The 18,688-nt window shown below is 41.6% G+C and overlaps 1 protein-coding gene across 2 annotated transcripts in view; it reads right to left on the bottom strand.

Moving 5' to 3' along the window:
* The window catches only part of SEMA3A (semaphorin 3A), a 128,993-nt gene that overhangs the window by 19,043 nt on the left and 91,262 nt on the right, over positions 1-18,688 (bottom strand). For both annotated transcript variants that reach the window (XM_034424861.3, XM_087874366.1), the window contains exons 7-10: positions 3,372-3,514; positions 2,854-2,968; positions 2,672-2,741; positions 1,913-2,057 (exon numbers count right to left, since the gene is read on the bottom strand). In XM_034424861.3, the coding sequence (XP_034280752.1) occupies positions 1,913-2,057; positions 2,672-2,741; positions 2,854-2,968; positions 3,372-3,514 (473 nt within the window). The remainder of the gene's footprint in view (positions 1-1,912; positions 2,058-2,671; positions 2,742-2,853; positions 2,969-3,371; positions 3,515-18,688) is intronic.

Here is an 18,688-nt window from a genome sequence, read left to right as displayed (position 1 = left end):
TCAAAGTGACAATACAGTCATTCTAAGTCTTAAGTTCTAAGTCTTCTAAAGAAAAAAAACCAAGGAGATAGAAGAGAGTTGCAAGCCAGTTCTGTATGTTTTATTAAATGTTGGGTATCAGTTCATACTGTGATAGCCAATGTTTACTTCAGCAACATTGCGATATTCCTATCCATTGGTGACTATCCAAGCTGGGAGAACTTCAGACCAAATGCGGTTAGAAACACAGAGGGTTCCCTTCCTTGGAGAACTCGGCTGCCCCATTTCAGCACTTAAGCAACGGGAACAACGGGAACCTTTTTTCAGGGCCCAGCAGCCATTTTCTGCTGAAGGGAATTCCACATCGCCCGTCCCTGAGGCAGACCTAATTTTCCAGATGGAGTGCAACACTGATTGCCTGCATTAATTAGATAATGATTAATCAGAGAATGGATGTGGAATGGATTGAAGAGGGAAAGTAATTCAGAAGTATGAGGTATTGGCTAGGCAGTTGGAGAGCCATTCTCAAGAGCATGTGTGGATAATGTTCAATATTTTTTCATTTGCTCAGTGACCCGATTTTATAATTTAAATGATCCAGTTTCATAATTTACAAGCAAGCAGATGCTCATTAAGTGTTAAATTTATAATAAAAACACAGTGGGACTTCCCAAAGTGGGCATTTTCTCCTCCAATGCCTAATGTACAAAATAAAACCATCCGGCTGATACCCGACCTCAGTTCTCGTGTTTACCACAAATGACGCAACTGTTCTGGATTCATCTATCGACTGAGTGATGGGATTGATATTCAACCTTTCTACTCTGCTGGCCAGTTCTCCAGCTGAGCTTAACTCTTTGCGTCTAGATGCTCTGTCAAAATGGTTCCCGTTATTCAGTGACTTACAGAAGTCTAATAGTAAGCAAACAATACTGTGGAACTTGGTCGTCTCCCACTGTGAAGCTGCATTGTTTTGGACTTAGTAGAGAGACCACAACTAAGTAGCCTGGGAGGTAAAAACAACAAAAACAACAATCCAGAAGAACGCAGTAGCAAACCACTGCCATATTGTTGCCAGGACAATTTCTGATTAACTGCATAAAGTACCTATGAGTCATGCTCAGCTCAAAAAGATGGTTTGCTTTTAACCTTTTATATAGAGTAAAATTAAAATCTAAGTTGTCGACTGTCTTGTGTCAGCTGTCTGTCATGCCCCTGAATCTGAATCTGCGGGGGAAGATGAGCTGGAACAAGAACTGACAGTGATTGAGAGGGCAGCTCCGTTGGCCTTGGAGAAAACTGGGGAAGGGCAGAGTCAGTCCAAGCGAGGCTTTTTGGAATTTGTAAGGCCTGCAGGCAGGGGGGAACAGAGGCAGGATGAACGGGAGGGACAGAGCTCAGACAAGGAGCAAGGACCGCCCCCTCCTGATTCAAGGGGTCAGAGAGTGCAGAGAAGGCGTGATCAGCGCAGACTGAGCAGGCTACTCGTGAGAAGAGTGCCCCACCCATCTTCACCAGGCACACCTGGGGAATGAGACTTAAGGAGACACCGTAGGGAGGGGCATTTGTCAGGAACAAACACTGAATTCCTGAAGTGTTGTGTGCTGATGTTTGAACTTACCAGGAGTCATTCTTATTTTATCTCAGTTTTCCACAAAAGTTGGCTCTATAGGATTCTTGAAAGCAAGGGGTGGAAATCTGATAAATGGGACAGCAGCAAGGACATCTCTTATATAAAATATATAATTTGTAGGATTATTACCTTCAAAAGGATATCACCATACCTTTAAGCAGAGGATATCCTAAAGGCTATGATTTAAATAGGGGAGCAATTCCTCCATTCCATTTATTTCAAGTTATTTCTGATGTCCCAACTCAACACCAAGAAACCATTCTGGCACCCCCTGATTTCCCCAGTAGGAAGTTCACTTACGGTTCCTGGCCGAGGGTACGGCACTCTTCCTTGGTAGGGGACCCACTGGTAGTTGGGACCGTCTCTGTGAGCGTAGGGACCCAGGAACACCCTCCTCACGTCAGCCATGCTGTACATACAAACAGCTGAGCCCTTGAAGATATTGCTAGCATTGGGGAGAAGCAGAAGAAAAAAGCTGAGGCATTTTGTTTTCTAAATTAAGAAGGTTTTAGGAATGTCCCTGTGATCCACAAGGAAATGAGCATTATCCTCATTTCTATGTGCCTGCTTGCTTCTATGCCTTTGCTCTGTACCCCCCTCCCCATTTCTTTTTCACTTAGACCAGCAAGCCTTATGGTCCTGTTCCCATATCACTCTGGGTACATAGAAAAATTGCTTTCAGGTTCAGTTTCCTTGAGTAATGGAAAGCCTTGCAATCAGTCAGCCTCAGAAAACTTCAAGAAGAACATTGATGTTGCTTCTAGCATACTATATTCTCTCAACATCCCAAGCAAAAGATATCTTGGCAATGAAACAAGACAATGTGAAATCTCTATGATCCAACATCTGTCTATGATTCATGAACCCTTTTATACTGTCCACAATCTTTTTATGACTTTTCATGAGAAAACCACAGTTCATTAACCTTTCGACATTCACTGGATTCTCCCAGTTCAAAGGTTAAGACAACTCTCTTCCAAGCCCCACCTAACAAAGAAAGCTTCTCAAAGCAGCCAAGCCCAGTAAGCCCAGGTGTGAGGGCAGCAGCAGGCGCCATACCTGGAAGTGGTAAATACTGCGTAGATGATTGGGTTTTTAGGATCTTTTGAGTTCATTAGGAACACATCCTCTGTCAACAGAAAGAAGAAGGAAGAGCAACTTAGGTCAAATCATAATGAAACAGTACATACAGTAGCTGATCAGGGAATAAATCTGCATTCACAACGGGTTCTGACACTTACGGAGTTCGTCGAAATGGGTGTCGATGCCATTAGGTCCTGGCACAGAACACATTAACCGTGCTTTCAAAAAAGTTGTCCACTTGTTGACAAGGCTTCTGTGTCCACCAAAGTCATTCTATCAAATAAAAAATTCACACCAGAATTTTAAGAGCCTCCTGATTGTCTCAGCCCTGATTGTGACATCTAAAATTACAATTTTAAGACTTGATTTCTGCCTCGCCCAAAATCCATGTGGGAGACTCTAGGCTGGAGGAAGAGCTCCAGAGCGAGGACAAGCAGAACACCAGAGTGCAAGTTACTGTGGAGTTTTTCATAACAGGAATTCTCCAGTGGCTTTGCTACCATCAAGCCAAGATGTGTTAGAATTAATACAAAAATTGAATTGGGAGACCATATGAATTGACTAAAGGAATGAACAAATAAATATTAGACAAGTAAATATATTTAATATGGCTGTGAGAGTTCAAAGGGGCACTTTATTTCAGACCTGGCTTTTTTGCACCTGACATGATTTTTACCTTACAGATCTGTCCTATTCTGGCATGCGTGGCTTTTCCAGAATGCTCCCCATCAATTGCATTTTCTCGGAAGAAAAAATATATCTTGTCATCTTCTGGATTGTCACTTTCAGGGATCAAATGAGCAGTAATAAACCTGGGATCTGTAAAGGAAACACAAAGTATATAGTATCAGGTGTTTTTACACAGAACCTGAGGATTTTTCAATCTCTGGTGATGAGGTTCACAATGAGTTTTCTCCAAAGCTCTAGAGCTTTCTGGAATTTTCTGCTGTAGGCTTTCATGACCAGTATCTCCTGGGCATTGCTAAGCTTCAGGGTTTAGTGGCGAAGTTTCTGTAGACTACTCTGCCTCTGAAGATGTAGCTGATGAAACATCTGGAAATTTCTTCTCTAGAACTTGATTACCAAACTATAAAGTCCAGCACTAAGCACTGAAGCCCAACACTGCCCAACTGCCTGGAGTTTGTTTACTGCCCTACAGATTTAACTGTCACCATATCCTTGAAAGTTATTTCAACCAAGGTTGATATAAATGACCTGAAAAGCAATAGATGAAGTTTTCAGGACTATGCAATGCTTCATATTCAGTTCTAAAAATTGATCTTACATTTCCCTGGCCTAAGAGACAGCAAATACTGTAAGATAATTTCAAGTGTGTGGGAAAATAAACATTCTTTTTGAGGAGTTCACTTCTCATTTATTCAATTTTAAGTCTGAGAAGAATCTGACTATGATTTAAGCAGTAAGGAATTGAGGGGAAAAGCTTCTATGTACAGAAGATTTTTTTAAAAAGAATCTATTATAAATTGGACTGAATTCTCATAGTAGGAATATAAATAATATGATTTTCATGGCTTTATATGGGTTTTTTCATATGAATTGTGGCATTCTTGATGCTCTCTGCTCTTGGTTGTTTCCTTGCAGAGTTTTTGTTACCCAACTAAGTAACATCTTCAGGGCTTTATAAAAGCTTTTGTAATGAGAATTACAAATAACACTTGGAAACTGCTTAAAGGGCAACAGAAGAAAATAAATGAAACACCGGGCAGGTTGCAAGCCCATCCTTACAGTAGGTGTGTTTAAACACTTATGTGGATTGCAAAGAATGAAGAGTCATTTGCTTTTGAGCACCTCTGTAGAGGATCACATTATTAAGCAGGCGTGCTCCTTAGCTCTGAACTGGCTCTTCTCTTGCACTTACAGAGACTTATTGGCTCCAAATCTATATTGAACGTTTCGGCCTGCAAGCTTAGTGGCCCTATTTTTGCATCTGTTCTATTTGATCTAGACGGGCTGTTGAATGTTCTAAGCAATCTTCCCTCAAAGTTCTTATCTTATCTTTCTTATCTTTATTTGATTTATATACCACCCTACTCCCAAAGGACTCAGGGCGGTGAACAGCCGAACGATAAAATACATAAATACAAAATTTAAAAAACAGAATAAAACCGAATTAAACAATTTGGCCCAGACAGATTTAAAACACCCCAATCATTTAAAAACAGATTAAAATTTTCATATTAAAAAAGAAAAAGGGAAAAGATTAGGCCAGGCCCGCCTGGTGGAATAAAAAGGTCTTTTTATTCAAAGTTCTGGCATGTAGTTTGTGGAAAAGTTTGTTTTGTGCATTTCAGGGACTTTTAAGAACATTCTCCATCGTGAAAAAGACTTCTTTGGTTGTTCATGGCACAGTTTCTATTGTACCCTTTTCACAAGATCACAAAAGCAATAGCCAACCGAACAAAACCACAAAAACGAAATCCATTATAAATAATATAAAACTTTAGTCATTACAAAGTCAAATAGAAAAGTGAAATAAGGCTAAAATCAACAAAATTTCTTTTATCTGGACTTCTCTTTCATCAGGCCTCTCTTTTCCCTGTATGGCTAATCAGATTATTTGTGGGGATGGGAATCCCTGCTCTGTTTCCAGCAACTTTCAGTTTCACTCTCTTTTTAATCTTGCTCTTGTTAAGCACCGTGTGTGTGTGTGTGTGTGTGTGTGTGTGTGTCTGTGTGATTTGTACAACAAGTTACAAAAGTAGGTTACAGCAGGAGGAAAAATTCCCCTTTGACCTGCCAATTATACATCTGCCTTCATCAACCACACTAGACTGTGGAGAAGACAATTGATTTATATGAATTAAAAAAGAACCACCACAATTAAACAATGTTAGAATTACAGAGTTGGCAAACTCTTTCCCCTCCCCAGTTTCAACCTGTGGTGAAGTTTGCTAAAAATAACAAAGGCGTTTTTTAAAGCAACACCAACCCTACTTCAACATGATTAAGCCTGATCAAAGGAGGACGAAGCCACCAGTTGCTTTTAAGAGCAGGCTGGTTGAGTTTCCTCAGCTTCAACCGGCCTCTGATCTCAGGGCAGACGCTGGAAATAGCAACCATTTAAGTGAGAGAAAGAAATACTAGGAAAAGGAAAAGCAAGCAAGACGTAATCGTTTATCGTTGCAGTGTTGCTGATGCTGCTGATGGATGATGATGAATGTGGCCTTCTGGCCAGCAGATGCCATCTTTCCTTTGCCCAGGGGTGGGCAGAATGTCCTACTAGACTCCAATTCCCACCCTCCACTACCCCATGAAAGAGAAGGTGGGTCCCAGCAGTTTCTTGCCTAACATCAGTATCCTGTGGAACTCTTTGTTGTGCCCTAAAGCATTTCTTTTTTTGTTGCAATGATTAAAGAAAAAGCAAACAAAATGCTCTTCTCAAAACTACGATGAGATATCCCTATATATCAATGTGGTAATCTCCCAAAACATTTTAATGAGGGAAATCTCTTTTATGGAAAGCATCTGCCAGAAGGGGGGACTAAAACATGTAGGTCACTACCGAAATAATTCAGATAATTCATTTTAAAATTATTAGCTCATGTGCGTTATAATATTTCAGTCCAATGGAGTGAATGTTTAAGTGCTATAAACAAATGTTGAAGTAATAAATCCAAATATCAACTTAAAAAGCACATTAACAAGAAGATGGCTTGCATCTATTCTTGAACTAGTACAATATGAAACCTCCAACTAAAACCAAAGACTGTCTCCAAGAAATGTGAAGTTGAAGTGTAATAGACCTTTAAAAATTCACTTCAAACAAAGCAAGGAATAGTGGTGTAAAATAAAATACCATTTAGAGCCTGCCTCAGTCCTGAGGGAAATAGAAGACAAGATGCCAATCATTGAGCGATCCAAAGACAAACAGAAAAGCCATCCAACAGTTCAATCCTGACCTGATCCTATCCCTACCTGTATTATGATCAGATCAAGTGGATCTTCTGCTAAAACTTCTCCCCGTTTCTGTTCAGAGTAACATGGTGTTACTCTTGAGGCAAATACTTGAGGAAAATATTCCACTATTCAGGAGCTATTTTCAGATTTATTCTTGAGGAAAGTCCTACTGAATTAGAAATTGCAAAACACCAAAAATAGAATTAACAAGGCCATATTTGTTTGCTTGGAACAAACAGTTGTAGTTGTGAGGGGGAGTGTGTGTAATGTACAATTAGCTAAAACTCCTTGCTAAATTTATAGTGAAGGGAGATTGTATACATCTTTTAAAGTAAGGTAAGCATCTTTTCTTTTGTTGTATGCTTCTTACGAGAAGGGAAAAAAAGAACTCCTTTCCTTGGAAAATTGACAAACGCAAAGCTCCATATTCAGAAAAGCCCATTAAGAGGAAAGAAAGGCGAAAATGTTGAGCTGTGGTATAATTAGCAGTTTCCAAGGCCTTTGTTCTTAAGGAGAAAACAATAGTTTTGATTCTCTGTAATGACTAATTATACGATGAAGTGAAAAAAATGAAGTGTGAAATTATATGTAATTCTCCAAGTAAATTAGATTCCTTACAAAACAGTCCTTCTCAGCTGCTCAGCCTGTGTAATTTTAAGGAGACAATTTTCTTTTCTAGCCACGTAGAGATTAGGAATCCAAACAAGGAAGGCAAAGAGGAAACCTGAATTTGTACACAGAACTTTAAAGAATTTTGCCAGTGCCAAGCTGATCTTCAGGAGTGAAAGTTCACTGGACTTTTGAGTGCGATTTGGCTAATTCAGTTCTCGTAGCAAACTTCTATAACCTCCTTTGGTGGTTCAGGTAATGTTTCTCAGTGGACACCACCAGATAGTTCATTTGTCATCTAAGAATTGAGGGTGTTCACACAATATGGAACAAGCCCCCCCCCTTACTAGAGAGGAGTGATCTGAATATGCCATCAAATTATCACCCAGCACTGACCATCTCTTTTCTCTTCACCTCTGCATGCAATTATAGTGGCACAGAAAAGACAAGAATGCCCCAAAACAGACCAATAAAACAGACGTATAGAATTTAAAATTCAGAAACACCAATAAAATACAACTCTTAAATTTAAAATACAGAACAAAAAGAAAACAAAATGATCTGAAACAATTAATAACAAGAAATGAAGGTCACGCAGCTTCTGCAAACCCAAGCTATTGCAGGAAACTTGGCAAACTTTGTAACGAGCCAGGGTGGCGCAGTATTGCAGGCTGGCTCACTGACCACAGCCAGCAGTTCAATCCTGACCGGCTCAAGGTTGATTCAGCCTTCCATCCTTCTGAGGCCAGTAAAATGAGGACCCAGATTGCTTGGAGGGCAAGAGCCTGACTCTGTAAACTGCTCAGAGAGGGCTGTAAAGTACTGTGAAGCCGTATATAAGTGCTATTGCTAATGGTTTGTCTGAATTAGACAAATTGTCTGTGCTCTAGAAGGAAGATTGCAATTTCTTGATGGAAAGAAAACTGAGATTTCTGAAAATTGTGTTTATGTATGCCAGATGTCATGGTTGATACAACGGGCAGCCCAGCAATACATTGATTATTGCCTGTGGTGAAATCCTCTCTGCTACCGAGCGTGTGCTTCACCTGTGCATACGCACTTCATGTGCATGTGCGCCTGAGGCGGGCCCATGCAGTACTAAAAAAGGAACATTTTGAAGCCTTCTGCGTTTGCAAAGGTAAGTAGAACAGCGAGGTGGGGGGGGGAATCCGCTGTGCCACGCGATTTAGATTAGCTAGAAAGCAAGAAATCTGACGATTCTAGCTAATATAAATCGTGCATCACAGCTGATTGTCGCCCAGCTGATCGTCAGAAATAACGGTTTGCTCGAATTGGTAGCATTTTTTACTATCGGTTTGGGAGAACCGGTATGAACCGGTAGCATTTCACCACTGATTATTGCTCTGTATTCCAGCAGAAGCCCAGATGGTTTGTGTATATATTCAACTATAGTCTCTGCAATAGGTAGTTTGCCTGGGTGAGATAGGCAGGATGTCATAGAAGTAGCTAGGAAGCGTCCGTGGAGAAGCTGCAATTGCACCGATTTTGGCCCTGCCATTTTGTGAGCCTAAATCCCAGATTCTGCCTTTGAGTTCCATTGAGGCTTTGTCTGGGCCAAGAGGCATTGATGACTTGGATGAGATACCATTAGATGCTAGACTGGAATCAAGAGGCTGGTAATGCTTAGAAAGCCAGTTGGGTGTGATGGTGAAGGCGTCAGGCTAGAAACCGGGAGTTCTAGTTCTGCCTTAGGCATGAAGCCAGTTGGGTGATCTTGAGCCAGTCACTCTCTCTCAGCTCTAGGAAGGAGGCAATGGTAAGCCTCTTCTGAACTCTTGCCATGAAAATTGCAGGGGCCTGTCCACACAGTTGCCAGGAGTCAACATTGAGTTGAAGATGCAAGATGTACCTCTCCCCCTTCCAAAATGCTTGGAAAGTTCTGTTCACTTCTTCATCTGGGTGTTTAACCCTGGAAGATCATCAGTAACTGGTACCGCTCCTAAATAGACTGAAAGGCGGGGGGGGGGAGAGGTGTGGGGGGAAGTGCATTTAACTTAACCCCTTCAAGTTGAACAAGAGTACAAAACTGAACTGGATTTGCATCAATATCTGAGGTCATGAAGGATTTTCAGGTGAGGTGGAATGTGGAAGGGAAGCATGAGGTACTTCTACACCTGACTTAGCCCCGATTCTTTACTTCTCAATCTTTCATTTTCACTCACCTCTCAGATATATTCCCTCCCTGTTCCTGGCTACATTTTAAACATTCAATACTTTGTAGACACAAAGACAGCTACAAATCTGGGATCACATTGAATATATTTTTGTGGAGCTTATAATTAATTTTCGCAGCTAGTGTAGACAAATTTGACACAAAATCTATTAAAGGAAGATTAAATCCACGGCGCAGTAAACTTTGAAATAAGCTCTGCCTGAATAATTTTGTTTTGCTTTTATTTTATTTTTTTACACTAACTTGTCATGTAACTGAAATTCATCACGGCATAGAAACAACAGTTGGCAGAAACAAGCACAAAAAATAATCTTCATTACCCTTTTTGGTATTCAGTGTTTTTGCATCAATTATGACAGCCCTGCTTGGTATTCATGTCGACAGAATGTATAATTTCCAATTTAATTTATCAGTAAAAATGTGAGGAATAAACCTCAGTGTTTTAGCTCGCAGTTTCATTATTTATGGATGGATCTCTTGATTGATATTGTTGATTCTCCCCTCCAAATAAATAAATAAATAAATAAATACACAAACAAACAAACAAACAAACAAACAATAATAGGGAGTGGGATTAATATGGCCAGAAACACACTGAAAAAGAAGGAAAGAGAATTGAGTACCTGATCACACCATCCATCTTCCTATCACTACAAGTGTGCTCTTCTTCTTTGTACTTTAAAGGTGAATTATAGTTCACTAAAATCTGTCATGCATATACCCTGATGCATTCTTTGAAATATTAACACTCTCACCCATTTATAGGTGAGTTTTCAGTGTTTGCAGTTGGGGTGCCTTAGCCTCCCGTTTCCCCAGGAGAAGAAGCCCTGGGCCCATGTCATTATTGAGGGAAGCAAGAGATTCCCTTTGGAACAATACATTTCTCTACAGGCGAGGAACTGGTCGGCTCCCACAGTTCAGGCAGACTGGAGACCTTTTGCAACCTCCCTCCCATCATCTTTGGGAAAAGCCTCTCTTTAGCAACTTTATTTCAGTACATTCACTGCCCAGCTATCTGTCCTTGATGCCTGGGGGTTCTGCATTTCAGGGGCCCATCGGAGGCAAGGAAAACAACTGAACAGAAAACAGGCAGCAGCAGACAGACAGTCCATACCCACCGTAGATCTAGTCCTCCTCTTTAAAGATGAGGCAGGGTGATTTGAGACTTAAGGACGGTGAAGAAGAGGAGAGCAAAACAGAAAGGGAAATAACCAGGGGTGAAATCCTACCGGTTCAGACCGGTTCGGGAAAACCGCTAGGGATTATTGGCATCCGTTCGCTGAACTGGTAGTAATCACCCCTTGTTGGCTCCACCCACGCCTGGCCGTTTGCCCCTCACCTCCTCCGGCCGCTCGATATTCCACAGAATTCAATGTTAAATGCAGCAGAGAGAATGCTAGCTTTTCCCCTCCATTCAGAATGGAGCTGCTGTAGCCTGTCCCTTTTAAGGTAGTCCCCAGGAGGGACGGGGATGGGGGGGGAGAAGCTGGAATGGAGCCATTTTCATGAAAGGCAGGAAAACGGGGAAGGGGATTTTCCTGCCTGTCATCCATTCCTCAGTCTCAGCACAGACTGAGGAAAGGATGGTAGGCAGGAATATTCCCTTCCCCATTTTCCTACCATTCACGACAAGGAGTGGCTGGGAGGGGAGGGGCCGGTGAGGAGCCCCTTGATGTGAGTGATGTCGAGTTGGCCATGCCCACCCAGTCACATGACCTCCCCCCAACAAGCCACGCCCACAGAACCAGTAGGGGAAATTTTTAAATTTCACCACTGGAAATAACTAGGAATAGTTATTTAGTTATAACTAGGAATCCCATCTCCCAGATAACACAACTAATGGGGAAATTTCTGCAAAACAACAACAACAACAACAACAAAAACCCCTCAATTGCAGCCCAATTCTTTGCCTGTGTGGAAAAAGTAGCTCCAGCTTACAGGCTAGAAATGAAGGGGTTATTTTTCTAAAGTGGAAATATTCCTCTAGATAGGTAATCACGCTGTACTCTTCCACTTCATTTATCTTGCTGTTAAAGTAATTGAAAATACATTTTCTTTACAAAATCGAGACAAGCTGTGCAAGGAAGGAAATAAATCATCAGATGCCTAAACCTGACAGCGCCATTGTGGGTGAACTTCCTGGGCCGTCATGTGCAGATGCGTAACTTCCAACCACCTTCAGATCATCATGGAAAAGTCTAGAGATACGGATCTCCCCCCCCCACATCTTTCTCTTAGACAGTATTTCAACTTTTTAAAGCTCACTTTATTTGCCTGTCCACTCCCATATCTTGTTTCTATCATTTCCTGCGATGTTTTCTATCCGATTCCTACTTCTTATCTTTCCATTCCTGTCCCCTGATTTCCTGCATGGGACCCTCATGGGAGAGTTTGATCTTCTTGCCAATCAAGATAACACTCCGTGTGTATTTGCACACAAGAGGGTTAGTGGAGCACATGCACAGCCTGCAAAAGATTCAGGGGCTTTCCAGGAACCAACCACAGGCTGGAATAGGAAGTTTGTTACCTGGAGGCACAGCTTGGGATAAGGGAAGAAACGGCTTTGTCTTATAAACAGCAGTTGCTGGTGTTCCTGTTCAGTATCATCGCCCTGTTTCTCAACCTTGGTGGCTTGAAGATGTGTGGACTTCAACTCCCAGAATCTCTCTCTCCCACCCCCCACCCGGTGAGTGCTAAAGTACTGTATAGATCTTGGGCATTTTGTTTGGAGTCACTCAAGAGAATTTCTGCTAGCATGAATTATTGCTAAGAGACTTGGGCTAAGGTCTTAGCCTGGAACAGTTCCACAACTGCAGGTATTACTTTGTGAAATAGAATGGTTTGATGGCATCTGCAGAACTTAAAGCCCCAGAAGACATCATCATGGCAGGCCCTCCGTGTTTCCTTGGAAATCCACTCCCAGGTGTTTGAAGACGGGACCTTGTTCAGTCAAGTTCTCCTCTATCTTCCAACTTTGGATTTTGACTCTTTTGAAGAAGACAATAATGTCAGAATTCTGGAAATTTACTACTATCCTATTTTCCTTACAAATATTAAATTGCAGCATCCATTGCTGTTTTGAAGCCTGTCAGAGAATGAGAAATAAGACTGTCCCAAAGGTGCTTTTTCAAGAGGCAACTGGACTTTCTGGTTTTTTTGAAGACGTTTTGCTTCTCATCCAAGAAGCTCCTTTAGCTCTGGAGAAGAAGAAAAAGCTTCTTGGATGAGAAGTGAAACGTTTTCAAAGAAAAACCAGAAAGTTCAGTTGTCCCTTGAAAAAGCACCTTTGGGACAACCATGACCTGGATGACAGAGAATCTCCATAGATGAAAAATAAGATTATTTCATCTCTGTGCAATAATACTCAGATTTTGTGGGGTGCTACTTTGGGGGAGCACGACTGTCAATGCAATTGATGGAATTAATGGACTGATTAAACAGGGAAAGGGCCAGAAGCATCCCTGCCACACACCCCGCTGTATATTGCTCAGTCCATGGTTGTTGTAACCTAATCTCAGAGAGGAATTAGCACATCATTTCAGTACCAAATAAGGTATCTGTCCATGGCAGTGTATTCTGGAACTTATCCACAGAATTTCTCTGGCTATAGAATCAAAGGCATATTTGAAGTCCAGAAATGTCATTTATATAGTTGAGGTTAAACTGTACACATATTTGTGAATAATATAATACCGGTACTAAAATTTAGTCTATAGTCGACAGCCCTTCTCTAAACCCAGTTTGTTCACCCCCTTTAATTCCTTGTGATTCCATCCATGTCTAAAGTTTGCTTTGCATATAATTTGCTTACAATACTTAATAGACTAATAGGTCTATAATTTACAGGATCTTCCTGATTATCTTTCTTATAAGTAGGGACAATTATTGCAACCCTCCAATCTGGAAGACCCGAAGTGTCTATATTCTCCACTATCAGATAATAATCCATACCCCAAAGAAGAAGTTATTTAAAAAAAACACCTTTCTTTCCATAAAATCACACCAACCTCAATAAATTCAATGAAATTATGCAATACCAAAAAGAACCCCTTAAAAACAAAACAAATGAACGATATGTACACCTTTAGCTATACTTGTAGAATGAATGATGTATGGAATTAGTTTCATAATTAATTTAATATTGCAGGTAGCTATTTGAGCAATTGGGGAATCCAATATCTTCTTTTTATTAAACCTTGCAAGAGCACCCAAAGCCTGAAGCTATGTCAGAAATGCAATTTTATGCCCATTTGTTTGCAATTGAATGCCACCAGGCTTTTTAAACCTGGGACTTCAGAGTGGGGAAGAGGCTGCTGTTTGAACAGGACTGACAGCTTAATGGGGCTGCATTTGTGCCCCAGAACGGAACTTCCTCAGTCAGTTTGTTTGATTTCTGGGCCGCCCCCTGGGAGGCAACCAGCCACAGCTTTCCTCCTCATCCCTCTCCTTTGTAGTCCGTGCACTGTGGTCTAATCACACTCGACCTCCATCATGGGGTCTCCAAAGGAGAGCTTGCTTTCCCCCATTCACGCCCTGGTCTCTGTTTGGCAAACTACATCCCGGGGTCTCACTGGGCCTTTGTGCTGCAAGCACTAATCCGATTGTCGCCGTTCTGCACACTCCAGGTCAATAATCAGGCTGTTGCCAGGAACTAATGAATTTGCAAACAGTCCCAATTTTCACAGAGGGACAGCTCCAGTCTGGAGAGTGGAGTCACCAGGAGTGATCAGGCCGGGGCAACTGGCATTAGTGGGACACACACACACACAGGCACTTTTCTGTGCAATTCTCCTCCCTTTTTTTCACCCTACACAGATCCTCAGCTGAGGCAGTCGGCTGTTTCCGGTAGCCCACCAGAAGGGAAACAATTAAGGCTATGAAGTCCTGGGACAAAAAATCCTTCCATTGAGGCTGCATTATGTTGCGCATACGTCTTTTCTCCATCAGGCTTTTTGATGGCAGAGCATAAGACCCAACTGGGTAATAAATTTCTCCTTAACGTTTGCTCAGTGGGAAGACCAACCCTTGGGGATTAGGAGAAGCTTCTGGAAGGTCTGTGGCTTCCCAACCTCTCCTTTGAGGACAATGCCCCCACTCTTCTAAAATTCCCTAGAAGCTGATTAAGACCTTCCTCTTTAGGAAAGAGCTCATTCTGAACAATTATTCTCTCTATTTTAATTAGCTTAATTAGCTACAATTGTGTTTTTCCCTCACTGTGTTTGTTTATTTATTAAATTTATTTGCCACTTCCCTCGCCTTATTTGATAGAACAGTGAAAGGCAGTAGAGTTTTTTCCCCCTTTAATCTCTGAGGTGTTCGGTGACCAAAGGGCACCAGGAAGAGAAAAAGGAAATAGGAGAAAGGTTAGGATAAAAATAGAGGTGTCAGCGCACACATTTCTGAACCATTTTGGGGCAAAAAAAAAAAAAAAAAAAAAGACGAACGCTTTTACCAACTGTATAGCTATTCCAATTACTTCTTGGGCCACCTCTCTATCCAAATAAAGGGAGTGCATAATTCACAAGTAAGTTGCAAAACCTTTTTTGGATTTCTGCTATTCTTTAAAGCTTTGTATCCTTTTCCAGGCTTCAGTTTGAAAACAAGATGTTGCAGCTGCTTTAAAGTTACATTTGCTTTTACTCGAACATAAATATCCTCCTGCAGCAACACTTTTCAGGCACACGCAGAAGTCTGAGAAATGGCAGGAAGTTGCCTTGCTGAGCTGCAGAGAAGTCTCGGCCCTTTCCTCACACAAGGCTCAAAACAATTTTTCTGAATTATTTTTTTTAAGTGTGCACAACCTACATTCTTGACGGGTCAGCTTTTTCAACTTTTAATTTCCAAATGTTAAGGGTGCTCAAAAGTTGTGACTTGGGGATTGTAAATAAATTTTGTTTACTTTAATATAATTTAGATGTGCTTGGTAAGTAACTACATAAATATCATAACATTTTGTTTGTTTCATTTCAGTTCCAACCATCATTTGCTTCTTCATCCCAGAAACAGGTTTGGGAGCAGGTTCCATGCAAGACAAATTACCTCTGCACCGATTTTTAAAGCTATTTGAAAACTGATATGCTGCATTTTAAAAACTTTAACCTATGGAAGTCAGCCACATAGACAATGCTATCACTATCATCCCATGTGTGTCTCTAAGTATCTGTGTCCGTGGGTGAAAAGAAAATAGGTGACCAGGGTGGCACAGAACCGAGCAGAGGACTTTATACTTAGGGAAACAGACGTAACAGAGTGCGTAGAAGCTGCACCTAAAGCTAGAATTCTCACAGTGTGCCAGCAAAGGATTGGAACCAAACCACCACCTTTCTACATCTCACTTCCTGTGGGTTTTGATACACGGTGCATGAGGCTGCCCACAGAGGAAGAGTCTGGGGGGAAAAACCCAGATTACTTTTCCCTGGTGTGAATGGAATAATACCGGAAACAATAATCTTCCTAGGTATACATTGCTTTTAAGGCTAGCCAAACCACCAGGATCATACAGATGTGATCCAGATTTAGATGGATGGATGGATAATGTTACCGAGCTACCAGGCACATGTGTCTGCAGATGGCTTCTCTGAGAAACAAGCCCTTGTAGAGTAAGGATCGCTGGGGAGAATAAATGTCAAATGTGGTAAAGGAAATTTTAGAGATCCCAAGCCATGATCAAAGTGGGTTTCCGGGTCCACTTGCCAACTGACTAGATGTGATGTGGTCTTTCATATCCACCCATATTCTGGAGCTTCTGTTTCTAATCCTGCTTCTTCATGCGTGTAATGAAGTTAATGAAAAGCTAAATGATGGGTTTTTTTCCCATCATTTCCCCAGAAATGCAGGATCTACTTTTTGCTGGTCAACTGAGGGTTGATCCATTGGTTGAAGCAGGTGTTGACTTACTGCCTTGTCACCCAAGCCTGGCATCGTGGCTTTGAGAGGGAGGGACTGGCCCAAAGTCACCCAGCTGGCTTTCCTACCTGAGGGGGGGGGGTGGACTAGAACTCACCATCTCCTGCTTTCTAGCCTGGTGCCTTAACCACCTGATCTAGTCCATGTTTAATTAATTTAATGAGTGCTTATCCATAGCTACTATTAAAATATATTTTCTGTGCCCTGCACCTTTATAGTCCACCAATGTCCACTTTGACAGGGCTGCTCTCAGTACAGATGACCGTTGTTGGAGCCTGCTGTGATTTTTTATGCTTAGTTGGTGGTGAGCATTTACACAGACCACAATAAAAACAACAAAACTTTATTAAAGATCAGCAAACCACAGTAGTAAATTGCAATAATACATCATTAAATGAATTGTGCAAACTTCATCAGGCCTTTGGCAAATTGTCCTTTCTGTGATGATGTGCAGGTTTCTGACAAAAGTCCCACCAATTATTTCCCCCTGTGCTAACAGTCGCTGTGTGGGGCAGTTTGAAATGTGTAGGTAACCATCACCTGTATTCCTATCATGCCTCACTACCTTCCTGAACATCAAATAGTGGGTGCTCTTTTTTGTTTGTCTGCTGATGAACGGATGTTTTGTGGTTGGCCAAACCACCATGGCAATCAAGAGGATGCTCAGAATAAGCTCCCAAATGTCAAATGTGACCTTTGGCAGGAAAAAAAAATTGTGGGTGGCCCCCAAAAGATAGGGGGCTCTGGCACTTCCTGAAAGCTCCTGCCTTTTAATAAAACGAGTTAGTCCAAAAAAGGTGGCCACCAAACTCCCGTTTTTTGCCCCCACAGAAGGATCTCCTCCTAGAACGACCGACTGAAACACCGGATTTGATTCGTACCTTGCAGGACCTCTCCATGGCAGAAAACCCGATGTGACAAAATTTCTCTGTTCCAGCATGGAAGCGGCAACCCAACCTCCCACCACAGAAGCCGTGTAAGAACATTATTCAGATGACTACAAACACACTGCAACAATAGACAGACCAGCTTTACAACATCACCCATAATAAATAAATAAACAAATAAAAGGATACCTGTGCAACTTTATCAAAAAGTGTTGACCACTCAACCCACCACAGCACAACCAACACAAGCGACGAAAAGGATGACACAATTGCAACCACATGGCATCAGTGTAGCACGCAAACCAACTGAAGCCCTCCAAAAAATTGTTAGTAAACCAAAGCCCAAGAAGCAGCCCAAGAAGAAACACCAAGAGTCCTCTACAATGTGCAATGTAAGGACTCTAGCAGCCACCATGTAGGACAGACTAGAAGGGAAGGTCCATGTACACCAACTAGTAGTCAGAAAATACGATATAAAGTCCTTAATCTCACAACACATGCTTGATGGAGGCAACCCAAATTTCACCTGGGAAACTGTGAGCCCCCTAGACCAAGCTAAATCCCAAAACAGTAGGGAATTCCTAGAACAGTAGGGAATTCAGACAAATCAGTATTCAAGTTTACACACCAGAAGAGTCAGAAAGTCTTTCTTATCAACAATCAACACCCAGATTAGCAAAGGTTACCACTAGGAGCAACACCACCAGGCAAGCAGTAAACCACAGCCTAACGAAAGAACCACCAATGAGAAGACAACATCTCCACCAACTCTGACAGAACAACTTACTGCATATAAAGAAAGAGCAAACCTCACTCCCTTCTAGCACTGAAGATGTTACCTTGTGAATAGCAAACCACCTGCAAGAAAAAGCAAGAAAACCACCAAGCTCAGAGAGCACCAAGGACCTCACAGTTCAAGCCTGAGCTACCGATTGTCCTATAGGCGCTCTATAGGTGCTCTATAGCCTTGGCTGCGTTGATGATAATAAAAATTAAAATATAGGGAAAAAAAGAATGGTTTACTGATGTATCTTTCACAAATAGCACACACACACACACACACACACACACACACACAAACTTGCCCAGAACTGTTCTTCTTCAGAGCCCAAGCAGAACCAGATGTTTGGCAGAGATTCAGCGTTGTTATTTATATTACCTTAGCGCCTACAGGACTCCCAATCAGTGAGGCTATGTCGTCTGGCTCAGGGTGCAGATTTAATTCAAAGGCTTCTTTAACTTTGTAAAAAAAAAAAACAACACACCAAACTTTACAGTAGAAGTCCACAGCCATTGCAGACTTTCTTTGTAACCCAGCAGCAGAGGGTTTTCAAAGATGTGGCTTCTGTACTTCATAGACGGTCGGCTGAAACTTTTGAGAAACCCAAAGGTGCCCAGATGAACCCACACATAAAGATGTGGCTTAAAGCAGATAAAATTCAGGATCAGTTGCAAAATGTAATAAAAATGGCAGAATAG

Source organism: Pantherophis guttatus, chromosome 7, assembly GCF_059756535.1.
Source record: "Pantherophis guttatus breed Tessera chromosome 7, ASM5975653v1, whole genome shotgun sequence".
Classification (NCBI taxonomy): Eukaryota; Metazoa; Chordata; class Lepidosauria; order Squamata; family Colubridae; genus Pantherophis; species Pantherophis guttatus.
Note: the sequence above shows the minus strand (reverse complement) of the source record. Positions and strands in the feature narration are given on the sequence as shown.